A 26,499-nucleotide genomic window follows, 5' to 3' on the forward strand; every position below is an offset into this window, starting at 1 on the left:
GATGCCAACCACCGTTAAACACCATAGAAGTATTTTGACGTGAGGAAACCACCAGAAGTCGAGCCACATTCCTTACTTGTTGCTATTTTGTTATTGAAATATTTCGCTATTTATAATGACATGCAGAAGAGGGGCTCTCATTGTGCTTGAAGGAGTGGACAAGGCAGGGAAGACTACACAATGTAACAAGCTAGTCCAAGCACTGCAGGACAGCGGACAGAAAGCTGAGATGATGAAATTCCCTGGTAAATTAACTTTATTATCCGTGGCTGCTAATTGATCAAAATGAAAAGTATTTTCCTCTATTGTGTGGTTTGAAGACGCATTGATTGCTAATTTACCTAGATCCAAATTCGTTTTGCCTTGCCCTGTTCCCCCGTCTGGGTGGAGTTTGGACCACATGGCGATGCAACGTGAATTCGCCTTTGATTAAATGCTCTTCCCGTATTATTCTTGTTTGTACAGAAAGTACTACAAATATCGGCCAGTTGATTTGCTAATTTACCTAGACCCAAATCTATCGGATTATACAAACTCGTTTTGCCTTGCTCTGTTCCCCGGTCTGGGTGGAGTTTGGTCCACATGGCGATGCAAAATGAATTCGCTTTTGACTAAATGTTCTTCCTGTATTACTCTTGTTTGTACAGAAAGAAGCACAAAGATCGGCCAGCTGATCAACTCCTATCTTGAGAACAAAAGCAACCTGGAGGACCATACAGTGCATCTCCTGTTCTCTGCCAACCGATGGGAACTAGTGTAATACACTCTTAACATACAGAGGCATTGGATCATCACATCAAATTGTATTGGTCACATACACATGGTTAGCTGATGTTAATGCGAGTGCAGCTAAATGCTTGTGCTTCTAGTTCCGACAGTACAGTAATATCTAACAAGTAATCTTAACAATTTCACAACAACTACCTTATACACACAAGTGTAAAGGGATGAATATGTACATGTCAATATATAGATGAGCGATGGCCTTGCAGCATAGGCAAGATGGTGTAGAGTACTGTATATACATATGAGATGTCGTAGAATTACATAGAATACACAACGTTCCTTCCAACCGGCACATACTATAGAACGGAAGTCAGTCCATTCCGTACAAATGTGCGCAACCTGCGACATTCTAACAAGGCTGCAAAGAAAACTAATGGGACTGTAGCGACTGTGTTGACTTCAAAATCTGGGGTGTGAACTAGGTTTCTATTCAAGCGTTGATCGACATGGTAATGGTTCTATAGTATTGGAGAAAAGTAGAAAAAAACGGACCCTCCGTTACATCGTGATGTGTCATGCCGTAACGTACAGCACGCATAAAGCAACTATTTCTGTCTTACAATCTCTCTCCACCAGGTGTAGGATTTTTTGCGTCATCACTGCAAGCGATCATGACTCTCAAAGCCGCTGTTTACTTCTGAAGATCACTTTAGCACCGCCCTAAAAACCCTATTCAAATTCGACACAACCCTTCAAATAGGTATGTAATGACGCATTATATAAACTCTTTATAGTGTTTTATTTACATTTTAGAGGCGATAAGGTGATAAGTTGGACAGATCGATCGAGTGAGGTGAATGCACCAATTTGTAAGTCGCTCTGGATAAGAGCGTCTGCTAAATGACTTAAATGTAAATGTAAATGAGTGAAAAAAAAGCCGTTTCCCCACACGACATCTGTCCTTCTCACTACCACGCATTAGTTTCGCTTCCCCACCCGCCATTTTTAAAAAGACCCGACGGAGCTCATTGCCTTCTTGAATCATGCAGAAACGGGCAGCGTGGAGGTCTCATCATTGATTTTGTTGGAAAGGGGAGAAATTGTGCTTTACAAATGGTATTGAGATTACAGTTGATCTGGAGGAAGTATAACGTTTTTGGGGCGCTAAAATAAGGTCAATTGTACGGACCAAGGCGATGTACCAGAGTGAGTTGGTCTACGTTATGAAGGTGAGTACCAAGTCCGTGACCGATATAACGTAAGCTAGCTAATTTAACTATTAACTGTAGCTAGCTAGTTACTCAGTAAACTGATGTAACGTTTGACAGTATCTACCTGAGAATGTGTGTATTTTCGTTAGCTTGGTTATGCTTGCTAGCTAAAATTCATTGTTATTCATATCTTCTAGACAGTATCTAACAAAGATACATGGACAGGGGAGATCACTGTGAGGGATGCCTGTCACAGGTCTATGAGGAAGAGTGAAACGCCACACCGCATGAGAGTAGGGAAAGGTTATAGATAGCTACTAGGGACCTTGTTAAACATCTCCTGTGCGACACTATCATTATGGTGGAGACATTGTCAACATTTAGTCTTATCAATAGATAGATCTTAGTGATGGGTCCCAATGCCCACTTAACAGGTTATTTGATAAAGATCTGTTGATGAGGTGTTTGGTAATTGTGTTACTGAGACACAATGTATTCCTGTATAGTTAAATGAGCCCCTAGTTAAGACTAGACACTTCTATGTTTATTGTTATTTATGGGCCGCATCATTCTTGTTTCTCACCTCAGTCTTTCCTCACACGTATCTTCACAGATGGTGTTAAAGCACGCTGTACCAGTGATCGTGGTCCAATGCTCCTGTGTTGCAGGAAGTGCTATGTGCAATCCTCCGTTGGCCCTTCTTTACCAGACAGCGCACTAGTTCCGTAAACCTACTAACTCGTGTGCTGATGGAAAAAGGTAAGTTGGAGGTTCCTAGAATGGAAACATTTTAAAAAACATTTTCTTGTGATTTATTATTTTTTGTATCCAGATAAGCCTTAACAGTGGCGTCTTAGGAACCATATTTGAATCCATTTTATTTGAACTTTCGGGCTTGTGCTGTTTCTGGAGAAGTTACATGAGCCTTTGTCATAGTGTGATCTCTCTAACAAGGTTTTAAAATGTTTTGCAGGAGTTCTCTCTACAAAGCCCTCTGGATACATGCCTGACATGGACCTTCTCCGCTTCTCAGAAAGGTATGCCAACTTTTCTCCACTTACTGCCTCTCTTTTGACAATGGAAATGTCAGCTGACGTGCCCCTGGGCCAGTGCAAGCTGGCAGTCTGCTGTCCTATCAACTTCCACAGCCAAAGACCTGTGAAATTGTGAAGATTGACAATAGCCCTTCTCCACCAATACTTCCATTTAGATGGCTACATGAGTACTGCACGCTGAAGAATGTAAACTTCTTTCCGTGTGGCTTCGTAGTGCACCTAGATGCTCCGTGGTTAGGATCCTCTCCAGACGGCATCATATTTGATCCCAGTGTGAGACCACACTTTGGACTCTTAAGAGGTCAAGTGCCCAAATGTACCAAGTTATGTTGACTGCCCTTACCTGAAGATACAGAATGGAGAGCTCCTTACCTGATGATACAGAATGGAGAGTTGAAGTCCATACCTGAAGATACAGAATGGAGAGTTGATGTCCTTATCTGAAGATACAGAATGGAGAGTTGAAGTCCTTACCTGAAGATACAGAATGGAGAGCTCCTTACCTGAAGATACAGAATGGAGAGTTGAAGTCCTTACCTGAAGATACAGAATGGAGAGTTGAAGTCCTTACCTGAAGATACAGAATGGAGAGCTCCTTACCTGAAGATACAGAATGGAGAGTTGAAGTCCTTACCTGATGATACAGAATGGAGAGTTGAAGTCCTTACCTGAAGATACAGAATGGAGAGCTCCTTACCTGAAGATGCAGAACGGAGAGTTGAAGTTGAAGAGATCTCATGCTTACTACCGGCAGGTGTAAGGTCAAATCCTTCTCACAGGTTGTAGCTGGTGTCATCTGTGCACAGGAGGAGATCCTAGTTGAAAGGATATATAAAGATCTACAGTTTGACCACTTGTTTTTACCACTACTTGCAGGAGTGTCTTATCTCGCATGAGCGCCAAGTTTAGTGGTTTCATGAAAAATAAGTATTGATGCTCTTGTGACAAACTACAGTAGAATATATTTGTTTAAAAACAATGTATTTCAGCAAATGTTCAACAGTTTAATTAATCAATTCCACATCTCTAACGTTGTATTCAATCGTACATTCTGTCTATTCTGTGTTTACTTTATTTCTTTAAACCCCTAAAATCATTGCCTAATTAAAGCCAATACAAGCTCCATACTAACTGATATTCACTACAACACAAATGATTGATACATGTCATAGCAAAACACATTATTATTTTGCTGCTAGCAAATAAACACATGTACATTTACACTGGCTTGGCCCATGCTCTGACCAAAGGTCCGCTTTGATAGTTGATCAACAGGCACGCTTCTGCAAATAACTGGTTGATGCTGCCTGAGATGGTCAGGGGGGATGACTGTGTCAAACAGCCTGTCTGAGATGGTCAGGGGGGATGACTGTGTCAAACAGCCTGTCTGAGATGGTCAGGGGGATGACTGTGTCAAACAGCCTGTCTGAGATGGTCAGGGGGATGACTGTGTCAAACAGCCTCCTGAGATGGTCAGGGGGGATGACTGTGTCAAACAGCCTCCTGAGATGGTCAGGGGGGATGACTGTGTCAAACAGCCTGTCTGAGATGGTCAGGGGGGAGGACTGTGTCAAACAGCCTGTCTGAGATGGTCAGGGGGATGACTGTGTCAAACAGCCTCCTGAGATGGTCAGGGGGGATGACTGTGTCAAACAGCCTGCCTGAGATGGTCAGGGGGGATGACTGTCTAACAGCCTGCCTGAGATGGTCAGGGGGGATGACTGTCTAACAGCCTGTCTGAGCTGGTCAGGGGGGATGACTGTGTCTAACAGCCTGTCTGAGATGGTCAGGGGAATGACTGTCAAACAGCCTGTCTGAGCTGGTCAGGGGGATGACTGTGTCTAACAGCCTGCCTGAGATGGTCAGGGGGGATGACTGTCAAACAGCCTGCCTGAGATGGTCAGGGGGATGACTGTGTCAAACAGCCTGTCTGAGCTGGTCAGGGGGGATGACTGTGTCAAACAGCCTGTCTGAGATGGTCAGGGGGGATGACTGTCTAACAGCCTGCCTGAGATGGTCAGGGGGGATGACTGTCTAACAGCCTGTCTGAGCTGGTCAGGGGGGATGACTGTGTCTAACAGCCTGTCTGAGATGGTCAGGGGAATGACTGTCAAACAGCCTGTCTGAGCTGGTCAGGGGGATGACTGTCTAACAGCCTGCCTGAGATGGTCAGGGGGGATGACTGTCAAACAGCCTGCCTGAGATGGTCAGGGGGATGACTGTGTCAAACAGCCTGTCTGAGATGGTCAGGGGGGATGACTGTCTAACAGCCTGCCTGAGATGGTCAGGGGGATGACTGTCAAACAGCCTGCCTGAGATGGTCAGGGGGGATGACTGTCTAACAGCCTGCCTGAGATGGTCAGGGGGATGACTGTCAAACAGCCTGCCTGAGATGGTCAGGGGGGATGACTGTCTAACAGCCTGCCTGAGATGGTCAGGGGGATGACTGTGTCAAACAGCCTGTCTGAGCTGGTCAGGGGGATGACTGTCTAACAGCCTGCCTGAGATGGTCAGGGGGATGACTGTCTAACAGCCTGTGTTCCTTTACTCTGCAGATCATTCTTTCAACATGCAGCCTGGCAATGGACTGGGTCTCCCTTAACCTCATGCGCTGGTATCTGTGTGTCTTGACAGAAAGGCCTTGCACGGAACAATGTCATCTACGAGAAAGCCCTTATCCACCATAACGGCCATGTCAGGGGTGAGTAAGGAACTCATTCCGGACTGCTTGAAGATCTCCTTGTCACTCACAGATCCAGCATATGATGACACAAAAAATGACAGCTCCGTGTGGTGACATTCCCAACATGCCCTTAAAGGTACAGTGTGACTTGTAGGAAGAGAACACCTCACTCTGCAGTAGTAGTGAAGATGGTGTCTGGCAGCAGAGTTCAGTGCAGTCCATCACTACCTGGGTGTCTGGATAGTCCTTCAACTCGGGTGGGATTTGATGGTTTCCTTGGGGATCCATATATCCGTGCTGATCCAAGCAGACAGTAGAGGAAGTTGGCCCAAGAGATGATAATCCAGCTCACTGTCGATTGGTGGATGCTAAACCGATGGGCTAAATCCTTCTGCTTTCAGACCCAGCGACAGATGAGTCATAAAACAAGAAGAACTCGTCGATTAATGGCAGTGTCTGAACGTAAAGAAACCCATTTTAGTACAATATAGTCCTTTATATTGGGTCCATAATAATAAAAAGTAAATAATGTTTAACAATTATACAGTAAGATCAAAAAAATATTCTGTTAAATATTTAAAGAAGTTGTCCCTTACTGGTTTTCTTCCAGTAACACTTGTTTCAGATGGATTGGTGCTTGTTGACTCTTATAAACTCGGTCTCTGCTCCCTGCTCAGTCAAGTGCCATAAGGCCATCCGGTGGGTGTAGCTTGCAAATCTAAAGATGGACTCAGCGTATTTTAATACCAAAAAAGCTCATTACTATTATTGCCCATCTTCTCTAAGCATCAAGTAACACAAGACATGACCTAGCTGCTATTGTAGCCTGTTTTTCTTGTTACTGCAATTGGTACTGTAATTCACAGCAGCGAATTTGTTTTAAATGTTTCATTATTTATCCTGGGAAGTGGACTAAGAACCAAATCTTATTTGCAGCAATGACCTGGGAGCATTTTGGGGGGTTAACTGAAGACTATGTAAAGACAATATACATTCAATGTGCCTACTTATGCTAAAATATTCTAGCCTAGTTTTAAATGACAATGAACATTTTCTTAAAGGTAAGATGGACTTTGGGGTGATAATAATAAATAGTAAAGCTGGATAATAATAATATAAAATAATTACTGTACCTTGTGTAAAAACGTATATCCTTGTCAGAACCAGCAAATCGCTGTAGACCAAAGCCGTGTTGAGCGGTCAGTTTCTCCAGCTTGGCTCGAAGATCCTCAATTTCTCTTACGTGCTCATGGTTTGCCATTAGGGCCATGTTCAGAGACTGATGGTTTGCCATTAGGGCCATGTTCGGGGACTGATGGTTTGCCATTAGGGCCATGTTCAGGGACTGATGGTTTGCCATTAGGGCCATGTTCAGGGACTGATGGTTTGCCATTAGGGCCATGTTCAGGGACTGATGGTTTGCCATTAGGGCCATGTTCATGGACTGATGGTTTGCCATTAGGGCCATGTTCATGGACTGATGGTTTGCCATTAGGGCCATGTTCGGGGACTGATGGTTTGCCATTAGAGCCATGTTCAGGGACTGATGGTTTGCCATTAGGGCCATGTTCAGGGACTGATGGTTTGCCATTAGGGCCATGTTCATGGACTGATGGTTTGCCATTGGGGCCATGTTCATGGACTGATGGTTTGCCATTGGGGCCATGTTCATGGACTGATGGTTTGCCATTGGGGCCATGTTCATGGACTGATGGTTTGCCATTGGGGCCATGTTCATGGACTGATGGTTTGCCATTGGGGCCATGTTCATGGACTGATGGTTTGCCATTAGGGCCATGTTCGGAGACTGATGGTTTGCCATTAGGGCCATGTTCGGAGACTGATGGTTTGCCATTAGGGCCATGTTCAGGGCTACGGGTTCAGAGACTGCACAGTAATCATGTGTCTGGACCGGATCAGAGACGGCTCAGTCCATAGGCAGCGCACCTTGTTCTTCATCCTCAGTCAGAGCAGGAGGTTCCAGTCTTCTTTCCCAAACACCAGGTCTGTTTTGAATGTGCCAGTTCCACGCGAAGACTAGGAACAACACCTTTTTGTTTTAGATATTGTCGCCCCCCCCCCCCCCTCACACACACAATTTTTCCCTCAACGATGTCACACTTGACGAAATGTGTACTACACACCTTTGTGTGTTTGGTGACAGTAAAGTTGTCGCGACGTACTGCCACCAACCACCTTTTTCTGAGCTCTACGTCGACCGGGAAACGATGTAAGCTCCCAATACCATTACATTTGGAAGAAACTGAACACAGAGGCACTGAACAATCTTCATTAGCACCTCCTTCGCGGGGCTGTAATTTAAACGTAGTCATTGCGAACTATTTCAGTCAGAAATGCATCGCCGACAGTTAGATCTCTAGTAAGCTAATGATTTTTTATAATAGCAGAAATCGTTCCGGAAGTAAATTAAAATGTTGTTGGCGGTATAAAGCCTATTGACTGGCCATCTCGGTGAAAAAATGTGATTTGACATTTGTTAGTTTAGATTTGTTTATCACATTTTTATTTGTAAAAGTAATATAAACACAACACATTTTATACGATCAGATAAAAAAAGATTTGCACTACACATTGAATTATTGAACAATTACATTTTATTTTAACTAGTGAACCTACACATTCGGAACAATTATAGTTTTAAGCAGTGTATTGGTAGTTAACATGCTACCTAACTGATCAACAATTATAGGTACAAGCTAATAACAAGGTATATATGCTATCTTATTGAACAAGCAACTTAACTCATAATGATGTGTGCGCTAGGCATCTCTCTCCAGGTTGTTGTGCTGCTCGGTTGGCTAGCTGCTCAATGGTTTCCTCCAGATATTGCCACTGTTCTCGCTCACACTGCCACCATACGCTGTGTGTCTCCGACAGCTCAAGAAAGTCCACTCCTTGCATACGTACTGTAAATATGATGAATCATAGATTGGCAAGGAAATCCTCTTCATCTTCACATAGCATACAAAGAACACCACACCTAACAGCAAACACCAAAACAACTACATCTTTAGGTACATGTACATGTAATGTTGGACAGGAAATGCTACTTTGATAACAGGAAACACTGTCTGCAGGGTTAGATTTAAATGTCTACAAAATGGCAAAATCTAACATTACCTAATTTTCACTATGAGTAAGTCTCCAAATGGTTCTCCTTCTGAAGAAGTGCTCTGGCCTGGGAAAGAGATCACGTAAATCCTCCTTAGAGAGGCTGGGCAGCATGTCTGTGCTTATATTAGCAGCTGAAAAACACATTTAACCACATGGTAAATAGTTAAGTAATTAGCAACTAAATCATAGTTTAGATGCAAAGTGTCAGGTTGATATAGGTTATGAGACATTAGCATATTGTCTACCCTTTCCAGTTAATGCAGGAATGATTTACCAAGCTAGCTTATGTTTTCTTTCTTTTTCGTAAGGGGTGGATCAGCTTAATATTGTGGAAAGATTCCTTCCATTAATGTAATTGTCTGCATCATTTTCAATCTCCTGTATATTTTTCGGGTAAATATATATATCCATATACATACACGGATGCATAGATGTACACACACACACACACACACACACACACACACACACACACACACACACACACACACACACACACACACACACACACACACACACACACACACACACACACACATATATATATATATATACCTATATAGACATACATACTTTAAGAATACACCTTTATTATTCCCCACAAACCCTACCACCGATCCCCCAATTGGAGTAAACTAACAAACACTTAGGCTTCTACCTTCAGTTTATACATCTTATACACAGTTTACAGACACAATCTAATTTACAAGTTAGTTTGTTTCTAGTCCTTCCTCTATTTCTGATGTCCATCCAGTTTGATTTATATTTGTAATTGTGCTATTTCACAAAAGTTCTGAACCTATATACATTTTACAGACACCATATGTTTTACATTGTTTATCTTGTTATTAGTCCCACCCTTCAGCTCCATTCAACCCCTCCCATCTATCTCTCAACACCATCCATTTTGGATTTCTATTTGCCATATATTTTTCAACTGTGCTGTGATGCTTCACAAAAGTACTGAACCTTTCTATTCTCATAATTTCTACAGATTGTAAATTAAGAAAATACATTTTTGCTAAAATTATTATTATATTATTGATTGATTGAATATGGCTTTTCAAATCACCTAGTATTGCTATATGCAGCGTTAGTTCTAGGTAAATGTTCCAATTCTTCAGCCATTCCTGGACCTGTGACCAAAAACGAGCTACATATGGACAATACCAAAATAAATGATCTAATGACTCTGCCTCCTCACAGCAAAATCTGCAGAGCTGGGAAGATTGTATCCCTCATAACATTCTATTGGTTGCAAGAATTTTGTATAGTAATTTAATTTAAAAAATTTGAAGTTTTGAATCCGACGTTTTGCTTATCAATTCATAAACCATGCGCCATGGAAACGGTACATCGAAAATCTCTTCCCAACTATTTTGCCATTTATATGGCACAGCTGTCTGTTTTTGGTCCTTAAATGAAATTGGTATATGTTTTTATTTATCACACGTTTCTTTAACCATTTATGTTCTTTAATACAGGGCCGACATACAAGTTCCTTACTTTCTCCACCTTCTACTTGCCTCTTCCATTTTTGTGGTAATGCTGAAATTAATTAGTTGTAATTTTGGGTAGAGCAGACATTTCCATATGTCTGTTAGCTGCATGTGTGACAACTCCACCAGTCCCATTTATGATATCATTCACTAAAAGTATGCATTTCTTTGAAAAATATTTTTATCAATTAGTATGAGTTTAACCACTATTTGTTGTATTATTTGTTTTGTCTTTTCAAGTGGATTAAACTGAATTTGCAACCAACTTTCTAAGGCTTATTTTTTTACCAGTATATCGTTGACGTTAATTACTTTAAACCAAAAGATAGTTTCATTAGCTTGCACTAACGTTAATGCTAAATTGTCGTCCATATTGAAAGTCTTAGTTAATTTATGCTAAAATTTAGCTTCGCCGTCTTTGGTGCCATTTCTATTTATTTTCTAATTGTCAGTAGAAAGGGTGCCAAAGACGGCGAACCTAAATAATCGACGGTGTCAGTCATTAGGGCACATTTACACCTCATTAACACTATTTCCGGCAATAAAACACTATCAACGTAACCAAAGTTCAAGTGTTTAACTGAATGGCCGTTTGTGCAGTTATCTGTCAACAGTCAACGTTATCTAGTTAAAATTAGCATGTTAACTTGGTTTGCCAACTTTTAAATTAAAACAAACGTTACCTTGCTAAGGAGAACGGTAGACGGGTATAAACAAATGAACATTACCTTTTAAATACTGTGGTTGATCTCTGATCCATGCCAGGATACGTGTCACTACTTTGTGTTGGTCTACACGTCGTCAGGAGAGGACGGTAACCATTCATAATTTAACTAAAAAGTTATTTGTGTAAATATGTTCATCTTTGTGGTGCGAAGTTTGTTACAATCTAAGATGGATAATGATAATTAATGTAATTAACGGTTATTATAACACCTGTAAAGCGTGAGTGATACATGTATAGTTAAAAGTCGCAGTGCTGTTATACTCTACTCCAATCAAATTACTTCGTCGTATTATAAATACTTGTGAACATTTTCAGTTCTTTCCGAACTTTTACTTGCGTTTGCTTTTAGTAACATTCAAAATGCTTTTGACGGTGCGTTATCTGCTGTTATTGAGCCATATCAATAGATTGCACAGTCGCAGCCCTGAGTTCTGGTTGCTCCGTGGTATTGACGGATGCACTGAGGAATCCAGAGTGTACAATTCCTTCTATCATCATTTAAAGAGAAACCACATTCAACACTTACTTGAAGGCACCCGAACAGATGAACAGCCATCGGAGGAAAACCAAGTACAACCGGAACAAGTATTTAGTAAGCATTTTTTTTTTCTGGATTTACAAAAATAATTTTATTAACCGACGATACACGGACCAAAGTCATACTATCCATAGGCTATACGATATTTTTTTTGCTATAGTGACTCTTATGGCTAAAGCTGGATTAATGTGAAAATAATCAATGATAAATAGGAACAAAACACTTAAATAGCTCTTGTTGAAACTAAATACAATTTCAAATAATAATATTTTTTCTTTGTGTGGTACACAGGACAACATTCAACCTGATCAGCTCCTAGCGAACTCTTGCATCAGTGATCAGCAACTCCATACATCTGACTCAGGTGAAGGGCAAAGGGGCATTGACCAACATGAAGCTGTCACAGTGCAACAAGTAAGGTACTCGGTTGGTGGCAATCTGAAATTAACCATATTTTAAATACTTAGATGTACTAATAGCATTCATAGTCATTCTTCACAACCACTTCTCCTGTTACAAACATTATACTTGTCATGAACTAGTAATGTCCAGCCTCAGGATACTACATTCAATGTCAACATTTTTAGGATCTGACAACACATGCCACTGCTTTTGTGATAAATGCCAGAGCCAAGCATCGTCTCACACAGGTAAGATGCTTTTTCCGAGCAGAACACAGCATTTGGTTTGTTACATTATGCAGAGCATGTTTGTAGTGGTTCAGTGATGGTCGAGTTCATTCTCAGTGCTAGGTTGTCCACCTTACTATTGTCGATCCCTTATGTCCTTATGTTAATGAATATGTCATAAGCAAAATCTAAATATCATAGGTATACATGATGGTGTGTTCCAACCTCCATGATTGATTTTTCTCTCCCTCTCTCTTTCAGAAAGGTGTGAATGACATTGTCGCTGGGGTACAGCAGTATCAATCATCACTATTGGACAACCTCAGGAGGCAGTGCTGAAGAAGCATTCAGGAAGCACATCAGGTCAACTTGGAAAAAGGTGCAATGGATATATTTGATCAATATCATTGACCCTTTTGCTTGCGTTGCAACACCATTTAGACAGGACAGTGTTATTAAGAAGCAGTTTAGGTGTTTGGACGCAGAGGAAATTCAAATCGCTCGAACCACAGGCAAGATGAAATGTAGAGGATCAAAATACTTTTTCTTCAAAGACAAATGATTTTATAATGTACCATTTAGTCAAAAGTCTAGAACAGTTCTTATCACACCCAAGGATTTTGTCTGTGGTTGAAAAGGGGCCTCAGGATGTGCAGGGGGAAGTTGTTTTCATGACATTGTTGATGGCGCTCTTCTAAAATCACATCCCTTATTTTTCAGAGAAACCAAAGGCTTTGCAGATTGTTCTGTACACGGATGAAATGGAGATCTGTAATCCACTAGGATCCTTTGCATCCCCCAGAAAACAAGTTGTTAATGGTGTACTACACCCTAGGAAATATAAATCCAAAATACAGGTCTAAACTGGCTGCTAGCAGGCTACTTTGGCATGGCTAGATCAGCAGACCTCCCTCAATCTGGTGGAGATGTAATATTGAATAGAATCAAGGAAGAGATGGATGCATATGTAACCGATGTGAAATGGCTAGCTAGGTAGCGGTGGTGCGCGCTAGCAGCCTTTCAGTCGGTGACGTCACTTGCTCTGAAACCTTGAAGTAGTGGTTCTCCTTGCTCTTTGCGAGTGCCGCGGCCTTTGTGGAGCGATGGGTAACGACGCTTCGTGGGTGACTGTTGATGTGTGCAGAGGGTCCCTGGTTCGCGCCCGGGTCGCGGCGAGGGGACGGATTAAAGTAAAACTGTTACACATTGTACAGTGGGGTTAAAATGCAAACTATTAACGGAGAGAAAACGATATATGGTGCCATGGTCTCTCTCTCTGTGGAGACACCCTGACACAACATGAACTAGCAGGGTTCAAAGAGGGTTTGTGGGCTTTGCGTGGGCTTTGCCTACAGGAAGTGCAGACACGGTGAGTCTTCTTTTAAGGACATACAGTCACTTTTCAATAAGGATGCATATATGTAACAGTATAGCTTCCGTTCCTCTCCTCGCTCCGACCTGGGCTCGAACCAGGGACCCTCTCTGCACACATCAACCACAGTCACTCACGAAGCATAGTTACCCATCGCGCCACAAAAGCCACGGCCCTTGCAGAGCAAGGGGAACAACTACTTCTAGGTCCCAGAGCGAGTGACGTCACCGATTTGAAACACTATTAGCGCGCACCACCGCTAACTAGCTAGCCAATTCAAATCGGCCTCACATACACTAAAAGGACATTGGAGAAGCATGTCAGACAGTGTGATGAAATAGAAAAGGTACAGACTGACTTGCATCGCAACAGCCTGAGAACAACAAATGGGATCAATAGAAGGAGCAACTTAGTTGAATTCCCAGCCTTTGATATCATACAACACACTTCGCAAGACATTATGCATGTAATTCTGGAGGGCGTAGCCCCATTGGAAATCAAATGTGTTTCGAATCATCTTGTTGTGTCAGGACAGATTGATCTGGACTCAGTGAATTCTGCTATTCTTGGTTTCCCCTCTAGATGTTAGAGATCGGCCCTCCCCAATTTCTGTTAGTACATTAACGTCAAGTGATGGTAAACTAAAACAGTCATCTGGGCAAATGCTTGTCCTGCTAAGGATATTGCCATTTGTTTTGGAGACTTTGGAAGTCAATGCATATATATACACAAGACTGATAATTGAGCTAATAGAGATTGTACAGATGGTATTTGCACATGTTCTTTCCATTGCGACTGTGTCTACGTTAAAGTTTCATTTGAAACATTGAACGGAGCTTTTTCTAGACCGCATCGTTACACCTAAACAGCATTACATGATACATTTGCCATCACAGATAAAGTCATTGTGTCCAATGGTTAGACATATGTGTATGTGGTTTGAGTCTAAATATTGTTTCTTTAAACAATGGGCTTCCAAGCTCAATTTAAAAAATATTTGCAAGTCTTTGATCAATCAGAACCAAATATATGAAAGCTGCCAAAATGTTGACGGTTCAATGCACCCAATTGTTTCAAATGAAATGTAGACGGGACCTGTATCAGAGGTTAAATAAATACAACATTTGTGTGGAAAATTAAGGGACTTCCTAGGTTTCAATGAAGTATCAGTCAAATGGCTTGTAATAAATACATAATTCAGAAGTCCATGATCTTTGCCAAAATACTGAATGGTAATATGCCAGAATTTGGACTGGTCAAAAACATATTTTTTGGTTGATTCTAGGCTTTATTGTTCTATACGCTTTGATAGAAACGTGGTGGCTTATCAAGTTGAGGTCCCACACCTTGCACAGGCCACTGAGTTAGTGGATGCTGAAAAGCTGTTTGATTTTTTTTTTTTTACCTCTTATTACACAATTAGCAACAAGAGCCAAACAAATGTACAAGTTAAATACCATCTTGGGGATGTAATAGAATTGTTCAACAGTTCAAATGACTGTGTTCCCCAGATATGAAAAGTGTACTGTCTTTGTTCTGTACTGTATTTTGTCTACATGATTGCTGTGTGTAAGATTGCCAATAAAACAATGAATTCCATTTGGTTATTATCTGAAGAGATGAAATCATGACTTTGACAAAGCAGTTTTGTACTTGTCCGTGTTGATCAAACAGCTTTGTAATTCTAATTTCGAGCATTAAGTTACTCGGGAACCACTAAATAAAACTAACCAGTTGTATTATCTTAAGATAATTAAGGACAAAAAAGCTTGAAACTAGTGAAATGCTCTAACATTAAAAACTGCCTGGTAAGAAGAAATATCTTGTCAGAAAAATCAAGCATATTGCTTTTTGATTTAATCTTACTTTTGCAGCCAGGCATGTGTGTTGTGACTGCGTGTGTGACAAAGAAAATCGTTTTTTGTGTCATATAGAGGGGAAATGCGTGCATTTCAGCATTTGAGTCACTTTTCAAAAGTTGCTAATTTTAAAAGTAGCTAAATTTGTTGCTAGGTGCTGTTTGAAAAAAATAGTTGCCATGGTTGTCTGAAAAGTTACTAAATCTAGCAACAAAAGTGCTAAGTTGGCATCACTGAACGTAGGGTATGTAAACATTATATAAAGTGGCATTGTTTATAGTGAGTAGTGATACATTTTTTACATCTAATTATTAAAGTGCCTAGAGATATTAGATGTTGTTGAGCTGTCATAAGGAGTAGGAAATGATGTGTTATTAGCTGTGGTTGTGAGTGTCTTGGTCCTTTCCCTCCAGGCCTCTGATGAAGGAGAAGTTGGAGCAGGGCATCAGTCTGGTGGTGGACAGATACGCCTTCTCTGGTGTGGCCTTCACCAGCGCCAAGCCTGTGAGTTCATTAAAAAACAATACACACAGCTCTCACCAGCGCCAAGCCTGTGAGTTCATTAAAACACAATACACACAGCTCTCACCAGCGCCAAGCCTGTGAGTTCATTAAAAAACAATACACACAGCTCTCACCAGCGCCAAGCCTGTGAGTTCATTAAAAAACAATACACACAGCTCTCACCAGCGCCAAGCCTGTGAGTTCATTAAAACAATACACACAGTTCTCACCAGCACCAAGCCTGTGAGTTCATTAAAACAATACACACAGCTCTCACCAGCGCCAAGCCTGTGAGTTCATTAAAACAATACACACAGTTCTCACCAGCGCCAAGCCTGTGAGTTCATTAAAACAATACACACAGCTCTCACCAGCGCCAAGCCTGTGAGTTCATTAAAACAATACACACAGCTCTCACCAGCGCCAAGCCTGTGAGTTCATTAAAACACAATACACACAGCTCTCACCAGCACCAAGCCTGTGAGTTCATTAAAACAATACACACAGCTCTCACCAGCGCCAAGCCTGTTCTGTATGTACTGTCTTTGGCTGCGTTTTGCTCTGCCTGAAATACCCCCTCCTGCATTGTTGTCGAACTCGAGTCTGGTCTCGAGACCACACATTGTGTGTGTCGGTCTTGTCTCAGTTTGGAATACATTTGTACTCTGTCTTGACTTGGTCTCGGACAGTGAGGACTCAACATTTCTTCCCAAGAATACAAACAGTGTAGCTATTCCCTCCGCAAAGCAATCAAACAAGCTATGCGTCAGTATATTGACGAAGTAGAGTCGCAATTCAACAACTCAGACACGAGACGTACAGTTGAAGTTGGAAGTTTTTCACAATTCCTGACATTTAATCCTAGTAAAAAATCCCTGTCTTAGGTCAGTTAGGATCACCACTTTATTTTAAGAATGTGAAATGTCAGAATAATAGTAGAGATTTATTTCAGCTTTTATTTATTTCGTCACATTCCCAGTGCGTCAGAAGATTACATACAGTCAATTAGTATTTGGTAGCATTGCCTTTAAATTGTTTAACTTGGGTCAAACGTGTCGGGTAGCCTTCCACAAGCTCCCCACAATAAGTTGGGTGGATGTTGGCCCATTCCTCCTGACAGAGCTGGTGTAACTGAGTCAGGTTGGTAGGCCTCCTTGCTCGCACACGCTTTTTCAGTTCTGCCCACAAATTTTCTATAGGATTGAGGTCAGGGCTTTGTGATGGCCACTCCAATACCTTGACCCTCATGATGCCATCTATTTTGTGAAGTGCACCAGTCCCTCCTGCAGCAAAGCACCCCCACAACATGATGCTGCCACCCCCGCGCTTCACGGTTGGGATGGTGTTCTTTGGCTTGCAAGCCTCCCCCTTTTTCCTCCAAACATAACGGTGGTCATTATGGCCAAACAGTTCTATTTTTGTTTCATCAGACCAGAGGACAACCTAAGTGTATGTAAACTTCTGACTTCAACTGTATATGGCAGGGTCTACAGTCAATCACTGATTACAAAAAGAAAACCAGCCCCGTCGCGGACACCGTCTTGCTCCCAGACAAATGAAACAACTTATTTGCTCGCTTTGAGAACAATACAGTGCCATGGACATGGCCCGCTACCAAAACCTGTGGGCTCTCCTTCACCGTGGCCAACGTGAGTAAAACATTTAAACGTGTTACCTCTTAGGGATCCCCTACGGCTAGAATCCCGTTAACGGAATCCATTTGACAACATCTGGTAAATTGCAGAGTGCGACATTCAAAAACACTAACTTCGTAATATTAAAATTCATGACGATACAAGTGTCTTACATCATTTAAAAGATAAACTTCTTGTTAATCCAGCCGCTTTGTCAGATTTCAAAAAGGCTTTACGACGAAAGCATACCATACGATTATCTGAGGACAGCGCCCCGCATACAAAAGCATGAAAAACATTTTCCAACCAAACAGATGCATAACGAAAGTCAGAAATTGCAATAAAATAAATCGCTTACCTTTGAAGATCTTCATCTTTTTGCAATCCCAAAGGTCTGTTACACAATGAATGGTCGTTTTGTTTGATAAAGTCCTTTATATCCCAAAAATGTCAGTTTATTTGGCGCATTTGATTCAGAAATACACCGGTTCCAACTCGCCCAACATGCCTACAAAGGATCTAATAAGTTACCTGTAAACTTGGTCCAAACATTTCAAACAACATTTCTAATCCAACCTCAGGTACCCTAAAATGTAAATAATCGATAAAAATTCAGACGGAATAAACTGTTTCCAATACCGGAGAAAAACAACACGGAGGGCGCAGTCATTCACGCGTGCCAAAAGACTAGAGTCCACCTGAGTGACACTTACAAAGAATATGAATACTTCTTCATTAAAAAAAAAAAACATTGAACAGTTTCTAAAGGCTGTTGACATCTAGTGGAAGCCATAGGAACTGCAATCTGGGTCCTAATAAATCAGGTTTCCCATAGAAAATCATTGGAAAATTCAATGACCTCAACAACAAAAAATTCCCTGGATGGATTGTCCTCGGGGGTTTGCCTGCCAAATCAGTTCTGTTATACTCATAGACATTATTTTAACAGTTTTAGAAACTTCAGAGTTTTCTAATACTACCAACTATATGCATATCCTAGCTTCTGGGCCTGAGTAACAGGCAGTTTACTTTGGGCACCTCAGTCATTCAAACTTCCGAATACTGCCCCCTAGCCTTAACTTCTCTAGGATAGGGGGCAGCATTTTCACGTTTGGATGAAAAGCATACCCAAATTCAACTGCCAGCTACTCATCCCCAGAAGATAAAATATGCATATTGTTAGTAGATTTGGATAGAAAACACTCTGACGTTTCTAAAACTGTTTGAATTATGTCTGTGAGTATAACATAACTCATATAGCAGGCGAAACCCCGAGGACAAACCATTCAGATTTTTTTTTTTCATTAGGTCACTCTTTTCAATGAGATTACAGATTTCTAATTTAACTTCTTGCAGTTTCTACCGCTTCCACTGGATGTCAACAGTCTTCAGAAATTAGTTGAGGGTTTTTGAAGAAGTACGGCCATTTTGAATCAGGGTCACTTGAAGTGTCCTGTTAGATAGAGGCGCATGACCAGAAAGCATGCTACAGATTGTTTTAATCCTGTATTGAACACAGATCATCCAGTCTTCAATTTTATCGATTATTTAAGTTAAAAAATACCTAAAATTGTATTACAAAAGTAGTTTGAAATGTTTTGGCAAAGTTTACAGGTAACTTTTGAGATATTTTGTAGTCATGTTTCACGAGTTGGAACGGGTGTTTTTCTGGATCAAACGCGCCAAATAAATTGACATTTTGGATATATATCGACGGAATTAATCAAACAAAAGGACCATTTGTGATGTTTATGGGACATATTGGAGTGCCAACAACAGAAGCTCGTCGAATTATATTTTTATTTCACGCCTGCAGGGTTGAAATATGCTTATCTCTCTGTTTACTATGGTGCTATCCTCGGATAATAGCATCGTTTGCTTTCGCCGAAAAGCCTATTTGAATTCTGACATGTTGGCTGGATTCACAACCAGTGTAGCTTTAATTTGGTATCTCGTGTGATTTCATGAAAGTTGATTTTTATAGTAATTTATTTGAATTTGGCTTTTGGCCAAGTGGGACGTTAGTATCCCTCATATCCTAGAGAAGTTAAACAGCCATCACTAACATAGAGAGGCTGCTGCCGAAATACAGACTCAAATCTCTGGCCACTAAATAAATGGACTTAAAAGGTATCACTAGTCACTTTAAATAAATCCACTTTAATAATGTTTACATATCCTAATTTTTTTACATTTTATTTCACCTTTATTTAACCAGGTGACCATGATGTCATAATGATAGTTTAACCAGGTGACCATGATGTCATAATGATAGTTTAACCAGGTGACCATGATGTCATAATGATAGTTTAACCAGGTGACCATGATGTCATTGATAGTTTAACCAGGTGACCATGATGTCATAATGATAGTTTAACCAGGTAGGCTAATTGGGAACAAGTTCTCATTTATAACTGCGACCTGGCCAAGATAAAGCAAAGCAGTGCGACAAAAAACAGAGTTACACATGGAATAAACAAACGTACAGTCAATAACACAATATAAAAAGTGTATATACAGTGTCTGCTAATGAAGTAAGATTAGGGAGGTAAGGCAATAAATAGGCCGTAGTGGCGAAATTTAGCAATTAAACACTGGAGTGATAGATGTGCAGAAGATGAATGTCCAAGTAGAGATACTGGGGTGCAAAGGAGAAAGAAAAAAAAATAGCAATATGGGGATGGGGTAGTTGGATGAGCTATTTACAGATGGGCTATGTGCAGGTGCAATGATCTGTGAGCTGCTCTGACAGCTGATGCTTAAAGTTAGTGAGGGAGATATGAGTCTCCAGCTTCATTGATTTTTGCAATTCGTTCCAGAGAACTGGAAGGAAAGGCCAAGTAGGAAATTGGCTTTGGGGGTGACCAGTGAAATATATCTGCTGGAGCGCATGCTACGGGTGGGTCTTGCTATGGTGACCAGTGAGCTGAGATAAGGCGGGGCTTAACCTAGCAAAGACTTATAGATGACCTGGAGCCAGTGGGTTTGGCGACGAATATGAAGCGAGGGCCAGCCAACGAGAGCACACAGGTCGCAGTGGTGGGTAGTGTATGGGGCTTTGGTGACAAAACGGATGGCACTGTGATAGACTGCATCCAGTTTGCTGAGTAGAGTGTTGGAGGCTATTTTGTAAATGACATCGCCGAAGTCAAGGATCGGTAGGATAGTCAGTTTTACGAGGGTATGTTTGGCAGCATGAGTGAATGATGCTTTGTTGCAAAATAGAAAGCCAATTTTAGATTGGAGATGCTTAATGTGAGTCTGGAAGGAGAGTTTACAGTCTAACCAGACACCTAGGTATTTGTAGTTGTCCACATATTCTAAGTCAGAACCGTCCAGAGTGGTGATGCTAGGCGGGCGGACAGGTGCGGGCAACGATCGGTTGAAGAGCATGCATTTAGTTTTACTTGCATTTAAGAGCAGTTGGAGGCCACGGAATGGCATTGAAGCTTGTCTGGAGTTTAGTTAACAGTGTCCAAAGAAGGGCCAGAAGTATACAGAATGGTGTCGTCTGTGTAGAGGTGGATCAGAGAATCACCAGCAGCAAGAGTAACATCATTGATGTATACAGAGAAAAGAGTCGGCCTGAGAATTGAACCCCGTGGCACCCCCATAGAGACTGCCAGAGGTCCGGACAACAGGCCCTCGATTTGACACACTGAACTCTATCTGAGAAGTAGTTAGTGAACCAGGCGAGGCAGTCATTTGAGAAACCAAGGCTGTTGTCTGCCGAAAATAATGCAGTAATTGACAGAGTCGAAAGCCTTGGCCAGGTCGATGAAGACGGCTGCACAGTAATGTATTTTATCGATGGCGGTTATGATATCGTTTACGACCTTGAGCGTGGCTGAGGTTCACCCGTGACCAGCTCAGAAACCAGATTGCATAGCGGAGAAGGTACGGTGGGATTCGAAATGGTCGGTGATCTGTTTGTTAACTTGGCTTTCAAAGACCTTAGAAAGGCAGGGTAGGATAGATATAGGTCTGAAACAGTTTGGGTCTAGAGTGTCTCCCCCCATGAAGAGGCCTTTCAATCTTTGTGGATCTCAGACTAAACAAAAGAGAGGTTGAACAGGCTAGTAATAGGGGTTGCGGTGGATAATTTTAGAAGAGAGGGTCCAGATTGTCTAGCCCAGCTGATTTGTAGGGGTCCAGATTTTGCCGCTCTTTCAGAACATCAGCTATCTGTATGCAAACCAGGTATTGAAAAAGTTTGTTTCTTGGTTAGTTGGCTATTTGCGATGCTCAATCCAGTCATTCACTGTTTGGATGAATAAAGACTTGAATAAAGACAAACAAACCTTCCCAATTAAATGTTGACTGTAATGTTAGCTTACCTGACAGAACGATTTAATGCTGAGCTGTGTCAATGGGGAGGACATTTTGTTTTGCTCAATTGAATTAAAAGGGCAACTACACTCTCCAAAAATATATAAAAAGTTTATTTATCCCAGACCTGAAAAATGGTCTCCTGACAGTTGAAGCATTGTTGTGGACTTAGAACACATTTTTGTATTTTTTGTTGTTGTTTTGTTGTGGTACCTTCACCAGGCACCACTACACCACTGCATAGGGCTGATGGAAAGACAGCAGTCTATTCACCAGGCACCACTACACCACTGCATAGGGCTGATGGAAAGACAGCAGTCTATTCACCAGGCACCACTACACCACTGCATAGGGCTGATGGAAAGACAGCAGTCCAGGCACCACTACACCACTGCATAGGGCTGATGGAAAGACAGCAGTCTATTCACCAGGCACCACTACACCACTACATAGGGCTGATGGAAAGACAGCAGTCTATTCACCAGGCACCACTACACCACTGCATAGGGCTGATGGAAAGACAGCAGTCTATTCACCAGGCACCACTACACCACTACATAGGGCTGATGGAAAGACAGCAGTCTATTCACCAGGCACCACTACACCACTGCATAGGGCTGATGGAAAGACAGCAGTCTATTCACCAGGCACCACTACACCACTACATAGGGCTGATGGAAAGACAGCAGTCTATTCACCAGGCACCACTACACCACTACATAGGGCTGATGGAAAGACAGCAGTCTATTCACCAGGCACCACTACACCACTGCATAGGGCTGATGGAAAGACAGCAGTCTATTCACCAGGCACCACTACACCACTGCATAGGGCTGATGGAAAGACAGCAGTCTATTCACCAGGCACCACTACACCACTGCATAGGGCCGATGGAAAGACAGCAGTCTATTCACCAGGCACCACTACACCACTACATAGGGCTGATGGAAAGACAGCAGTCTATTCACCAGGCACCACTACACCACTGCATAGGGCTGATGGAAAGACAGCAGTCTATTCACCAGGCACCACTACACCACTACATAGGGCTGATGGAAAGACAGCAGTCTATTCACCAGGCACCACTACACCACTACATAGGGCCGATGGAAAGACAGCAGTCTATTCACCAGGCACCACTACACCACTGCATAGGGCTGATGGAAAGACAGCAGTCTATTCACCAGGCACCACTACACCACTACATAGGGCTGATGGAAAGACAGCAGTCTATTCACCAGGCACCACTACACCACTACATAGGGCCGATGGAAAGACAGTCCATTCACTCTGACATAAGCCAGTAGGTCCTATGCCATAACGAGCAAGTTGATGTTTGTCTGCCCGAGCAGGGTTTCAGTCTGGACTGGTGTAGGAATCCTGACATGGGGCTGCCCAAACCAGACCTGGTGATGTTCCTTCAGCTCAGCCCGTCTGAGGCCGCTCTGCGGGGTCAATTTGGGACAGAGAGATATGAGACCACCGTCTTCCAGAAAGCCGTACAGCAGAAGTTTGAACTTCTGATGAAGGACCCTTCTGTCAAGTGGCAGGTAAGAAGCCGTGTCCTGATTGTCCACACTTCCTATGTTTGCACTTTCACACTCCCTGTCATTGATTTAACAATGGTGGAAACTCCCCTCCAGCCAATGACTACACCTATCCAATACTTTAAATCTATTAATGGGAGTGTGCAAGTGCACACTGGGAGAATCTGGAGATTTGTCCATTGGTTTGTCCCACCGTGATATAGCACGGTACCAACATGTTACATTGTGGCCCCTCTTCAATATGTTGTTGTCATCTCCTAGGTGATTGATGCAGCCAGGAACATTGAAGATGTGCACGCTGACATTAAGAACCACAGTGTTGATGCCATCAACGCAGCAGAGAACGAGCCAATCGGGGAGCTGTGGAAGGAGATTACACCTGACAGTGCCTAGTACACAAGGAGAAGTCCGAAGATGGGTAAAAGACTTGAATATGAAACTGCAAAACTGTATGTTACGATATTTAAGTGGGTATAGTCAACTCTTTCAAATCATTATTTCACACAAAAAAAACACAAACAAGTCAATTTAAATAAATGTCCAAGCTGTAAATTTATTTCTTATTTTGTCCTTATTAACATTTCAAATGGTCTGTTCATCATTCATCTTTGTGTATTGAGTAAATCAATGAGCCAGTGTTTTTGTACAGAGAGATTTAACATAACAACGATACTCTGAATGAACAAGATAATCTATTTGGATCTGCGAATTTCACTCAACCAAATGTTGGTTTACATCCCGTTAATACAGACTTCAGATATCAGTGACCTAAGCAAAAAGTATAGTAGTAAACCGTTATGGATTATACACTAGTCAACTGTGTTATGGGGAGGGGGTGGGTAAAGGCACCATATCACTTGAAATATTAAGACTTAATGGAGACATGTGAAGATGCACTGAATTGGTCCTGAAAGCTCCCACTACCTTGTATCACCACTTCCTAGCAAGGAGTCTCCTCATTGGACACAGGGCAGTCAGTGGCTGTTCAGAAGACAACTGTGTGACACATCACTACGCCATCGTTGCCAGGCTGGCTAGTGATATCTCCTGGCCCCTATGGCTTCCCTTCTGATACAGAGAAGAATCGTTGGGGTTCTGCCGGGACATATGACTGTATTCGATCATCACAGGGACAGAATTTCAAACTCTTCATCCTCAGAATCAAAGAACCGCTCCAACCTATCAGAGTCTGAGAAATCTAGGAAGGGGGGGGGGGGGGGGGGGGGGAATGATGGATTCATCAACAGTATCACAACGTCAAAAGAGAAATGAAATCACCTCAGACAACATATTAAATCACTTCATTGTCCAACCCAAATTTAGGCCAGGATTCGATCAAAGACGTGTTGTAGCGAAGCACACAGCGCTTGGCATTTAAAAGGTCATTTACACTTGAGCTGACATCTGCAGGGATAATTGCCTTTAAAAGGCACTTGTTGACAACGCACCTCTGAATGAATCCCAGCCTCAATCTCTAAAGAGAACTAAATCACAATATCCCTTCCTCGACCACCCCCCCCACAGGTCAAGAGAATGTAGGTGTGTTTGTGTTTGATATTTACCAGGGTTGAGGTTGAGTGTATCTACAGAACAGGCGAAGTGAGATGGTTGACAGTCTACCAGTTCAAACATGGGCAGTCCTGCTCTAGTGTGGGACAACTGAAGAAAGAGCAGAACAAATTATGGTTAGTACACCCTGGGAGAATTGCGACGAGTCCATGCTCGCAGGACCACAACAAAACCAACTGCCCCGATTTAAAGGAACCATTATTTAACCAGGTTAAAAGAACTATTTTTCAGCTGGGACAACTGACACCCCCTAACCGTTCTGAAAAGAGGTTTTAAGTGCTGAGGTGAATTGATAACCTCCTATAATTTGTATCCCTTTGATGAAACATCGTACTGTACCTTTCGGAAGCGCATACACCAGTCATCAAAGTCGTCCTCCGTTCTGCAGAAGAAACCCTGGTGAGCATCAGAGGGAAAAAAAAGGACAAACATCTGATTTACTGTGTCAGCAAAATAAAACACAATGTCACAACTGAAATCACACCTAACCAACGTAGGGGCAACGTTTAGTCAATTCACTTCAAATAGTGGTCAGCAAAATAATATTAAGATTTACCTGCTGCTTGCTAAAAAAGTGTAAGCAAGCTGATGCATTGCTCGAACTTTGACCTCAACCCACATGGCCCTAAGTCTCTGGGTTCTCTTACCACTGCGATGGAGGGGTCTATTTCACAGATGTGCATGCGGCACGGCGGGTGCTGACAGTGGTAAGTGTCGTCAGGAACCTGACTGTCCTCACAGGGCTCTACTGCAGGCTGGGTGGTGTGGGGGTCCAGGTAGATCAGCTCCTCTCCTGGGGGCCAGATGCAGGACAACAAGCTTAGCAGAACGAGACCATTCAACAGAGCCATTAAAGTACGACTTTACGTATTTTAGCTCCTAGTGAGCAGAGGGTCGCAATATTGCAAAGCATGAAGTATCTATTTTAATTGGACATAGACTAGATATAAATAACTAGAGGAGACCATAGACTGGATATAAATAACTAGAGACCATAGACTAGATATAAATAACTAGAGACCATAGACTGGATATAAATAACTAGAGACCATAGACTGGATATAAATAACTAGAGACCATAGACTGGATATAAATAACTAGAGGAGACCACAGACTGGATATAAATAACTAGAGACCATAGACTAGATATAAATAACTAGAGACCACAGACTGGATATAAATAACTAGAGACCACAGACTGGATATAAATAACTAGAGACCACAGACTGGATATAAATAACTAGAGACCATAGACTGGATATAAATAACTAGAGGAGACCACAGACTGGATATAAATAACTAGAGACCATAGACTAGATATAAATAACTAGAGACCATAGACTAGATATAAATAACTAGAGACCATAGACTAGATATAAATAACTAGAGACCATAGACTAGATATAAATAACTAGAGACCATAGACTAGATATAAATAACTAGAGACCATAGACTAGATATAAATAACTAGAGACCATAGAC

The 26,499-nt window shown here is 41.9% G+C and overlaps 2 protein-coding genes and 2 long non-coding RNA genes across 6 annotated transcripts in view; 2 read left to right on the forward strand and 2 right to left on the reverse strand.

Moving 5' to 3' along the window:
• Window positions 1-24,004, forward strand: dtymk (deoxythymidylate kinase (thymidylate kinase)). Its single transcript, XM_055943931.1, has 5 exons — window positions 1-245; window positions 648-756; window positions 15,848-15,938; window positions 23,254-23,451; window positions 23,710-24,004. Exons 1-5 carry the CDS (start codon window positions 116-118, stop codon window positions 23,839-23,841), a joined length of 660 nt encoding a protein of 219 aa, XP_055799906.1. The 5' UTR covers window positions 1-115; the 3' UTR covers window positions 23,842-24,004.
• On the reverse strand, window positions 8,594-11,109 carry LOC129869479 (uncharacterized). Its single transcript, XR_008761914.1, has 3 exons — window positions 11,038-11,109; window positions 8,817-8,941; window positions 8,594-8,676 (listed from the first exon to the last, which is right to left on the reverse strand). It is a non-coding gene; the product is annotated as an uncharacterized LOC129869479 (long non-coding RNA).
• Window positions 11,237-13,731, forward strand: LOC129869478 (uncharacterized). Of its 2 annotated transcripts, none has more exons than XR_008761913.1 (4): window positions 11,237-11,993; window positions 12,162-12,224; window positions 12,465-12,582; window positions 12,924-13,731. It is a non-coding gene; the product is annotated as an uncharacterized LOC129869478 (long non-coding RNA). The 2 variants fall into 2 exon arrangements; XR_008761912.1 differs by having other exon boundaries at window positions 11,237-11,988.
• atg4b (autophagy related 4B, cysteine peptidase) overlaps window positions 23,976-26,499 on the reverse strand; it is a 13,640-nt gene continuing 11,116 nt past the window's right edge. For both annotated transcript variants that reach the window (XM_055943930.1, XM_055943928.1), the window contains 4 exons: window positions 25,665-25,810; window positions 25,357-25,413; window positions 25,011-25,107; window positions 23,976-24,646 (listed from right to left, as the gene is read on the reverse strand). In XM_055943930.1, coding sequence (XP_055799905.1) covers window positions 24,573-24,646; window positions 25,011-25,107; window positions 25,357-25,413; window positions 25,665-25,810 — 374 coding nt within the window. In that variant the 3' untranslated portion in view covers window positions 23,976-24,572. The remainder of the gene's footprint in view (window positions 24,647-25,010; window positions 25,108-25,356; window positions 25,414-25,664; window positions 25,811-26,499) is intronic.

This window comes from Salvelinus fontinalis, chromosome 14, assembly GCF_029448725.1.
Source record: "Salvelinus fontinalis isolate EN_2023a chromosome 14, ASM2944872v1, whole genome shotgun sequence".
NCBI classification, from domain to species: domain Eukaryota; kingdom Metazoa; phylum Chordata; class Actinopteri; order Salmoniformes; family Salmonidae; genus Salvelinus; species Salvelinus fontinalis.

Bases quoted from the DNA above. Each gene is read 5' to 3' on its own strand.
- dtymk (XM_055943931.1), top strand. From the start codon at position 116: ATGACATGCAGAAGAGGGGCTCTCATTGTGCTTGAAGGAGTGGACAAG. The intron at 246-647 runs GTAAATTAACTT...TTGTTTGTACAG, and splicing joins TGAGATGATGAAATTCCCTG to AAAGAAGCACAAAGATCGGC. The intron at 23,452-23,709 runs GTAAGAAGCCGT...GTCATCTCCTAG, and splicing joins ACCCTTCTGTCAAGTGGCAG to GTGATTGATGCAGCCAGGAA.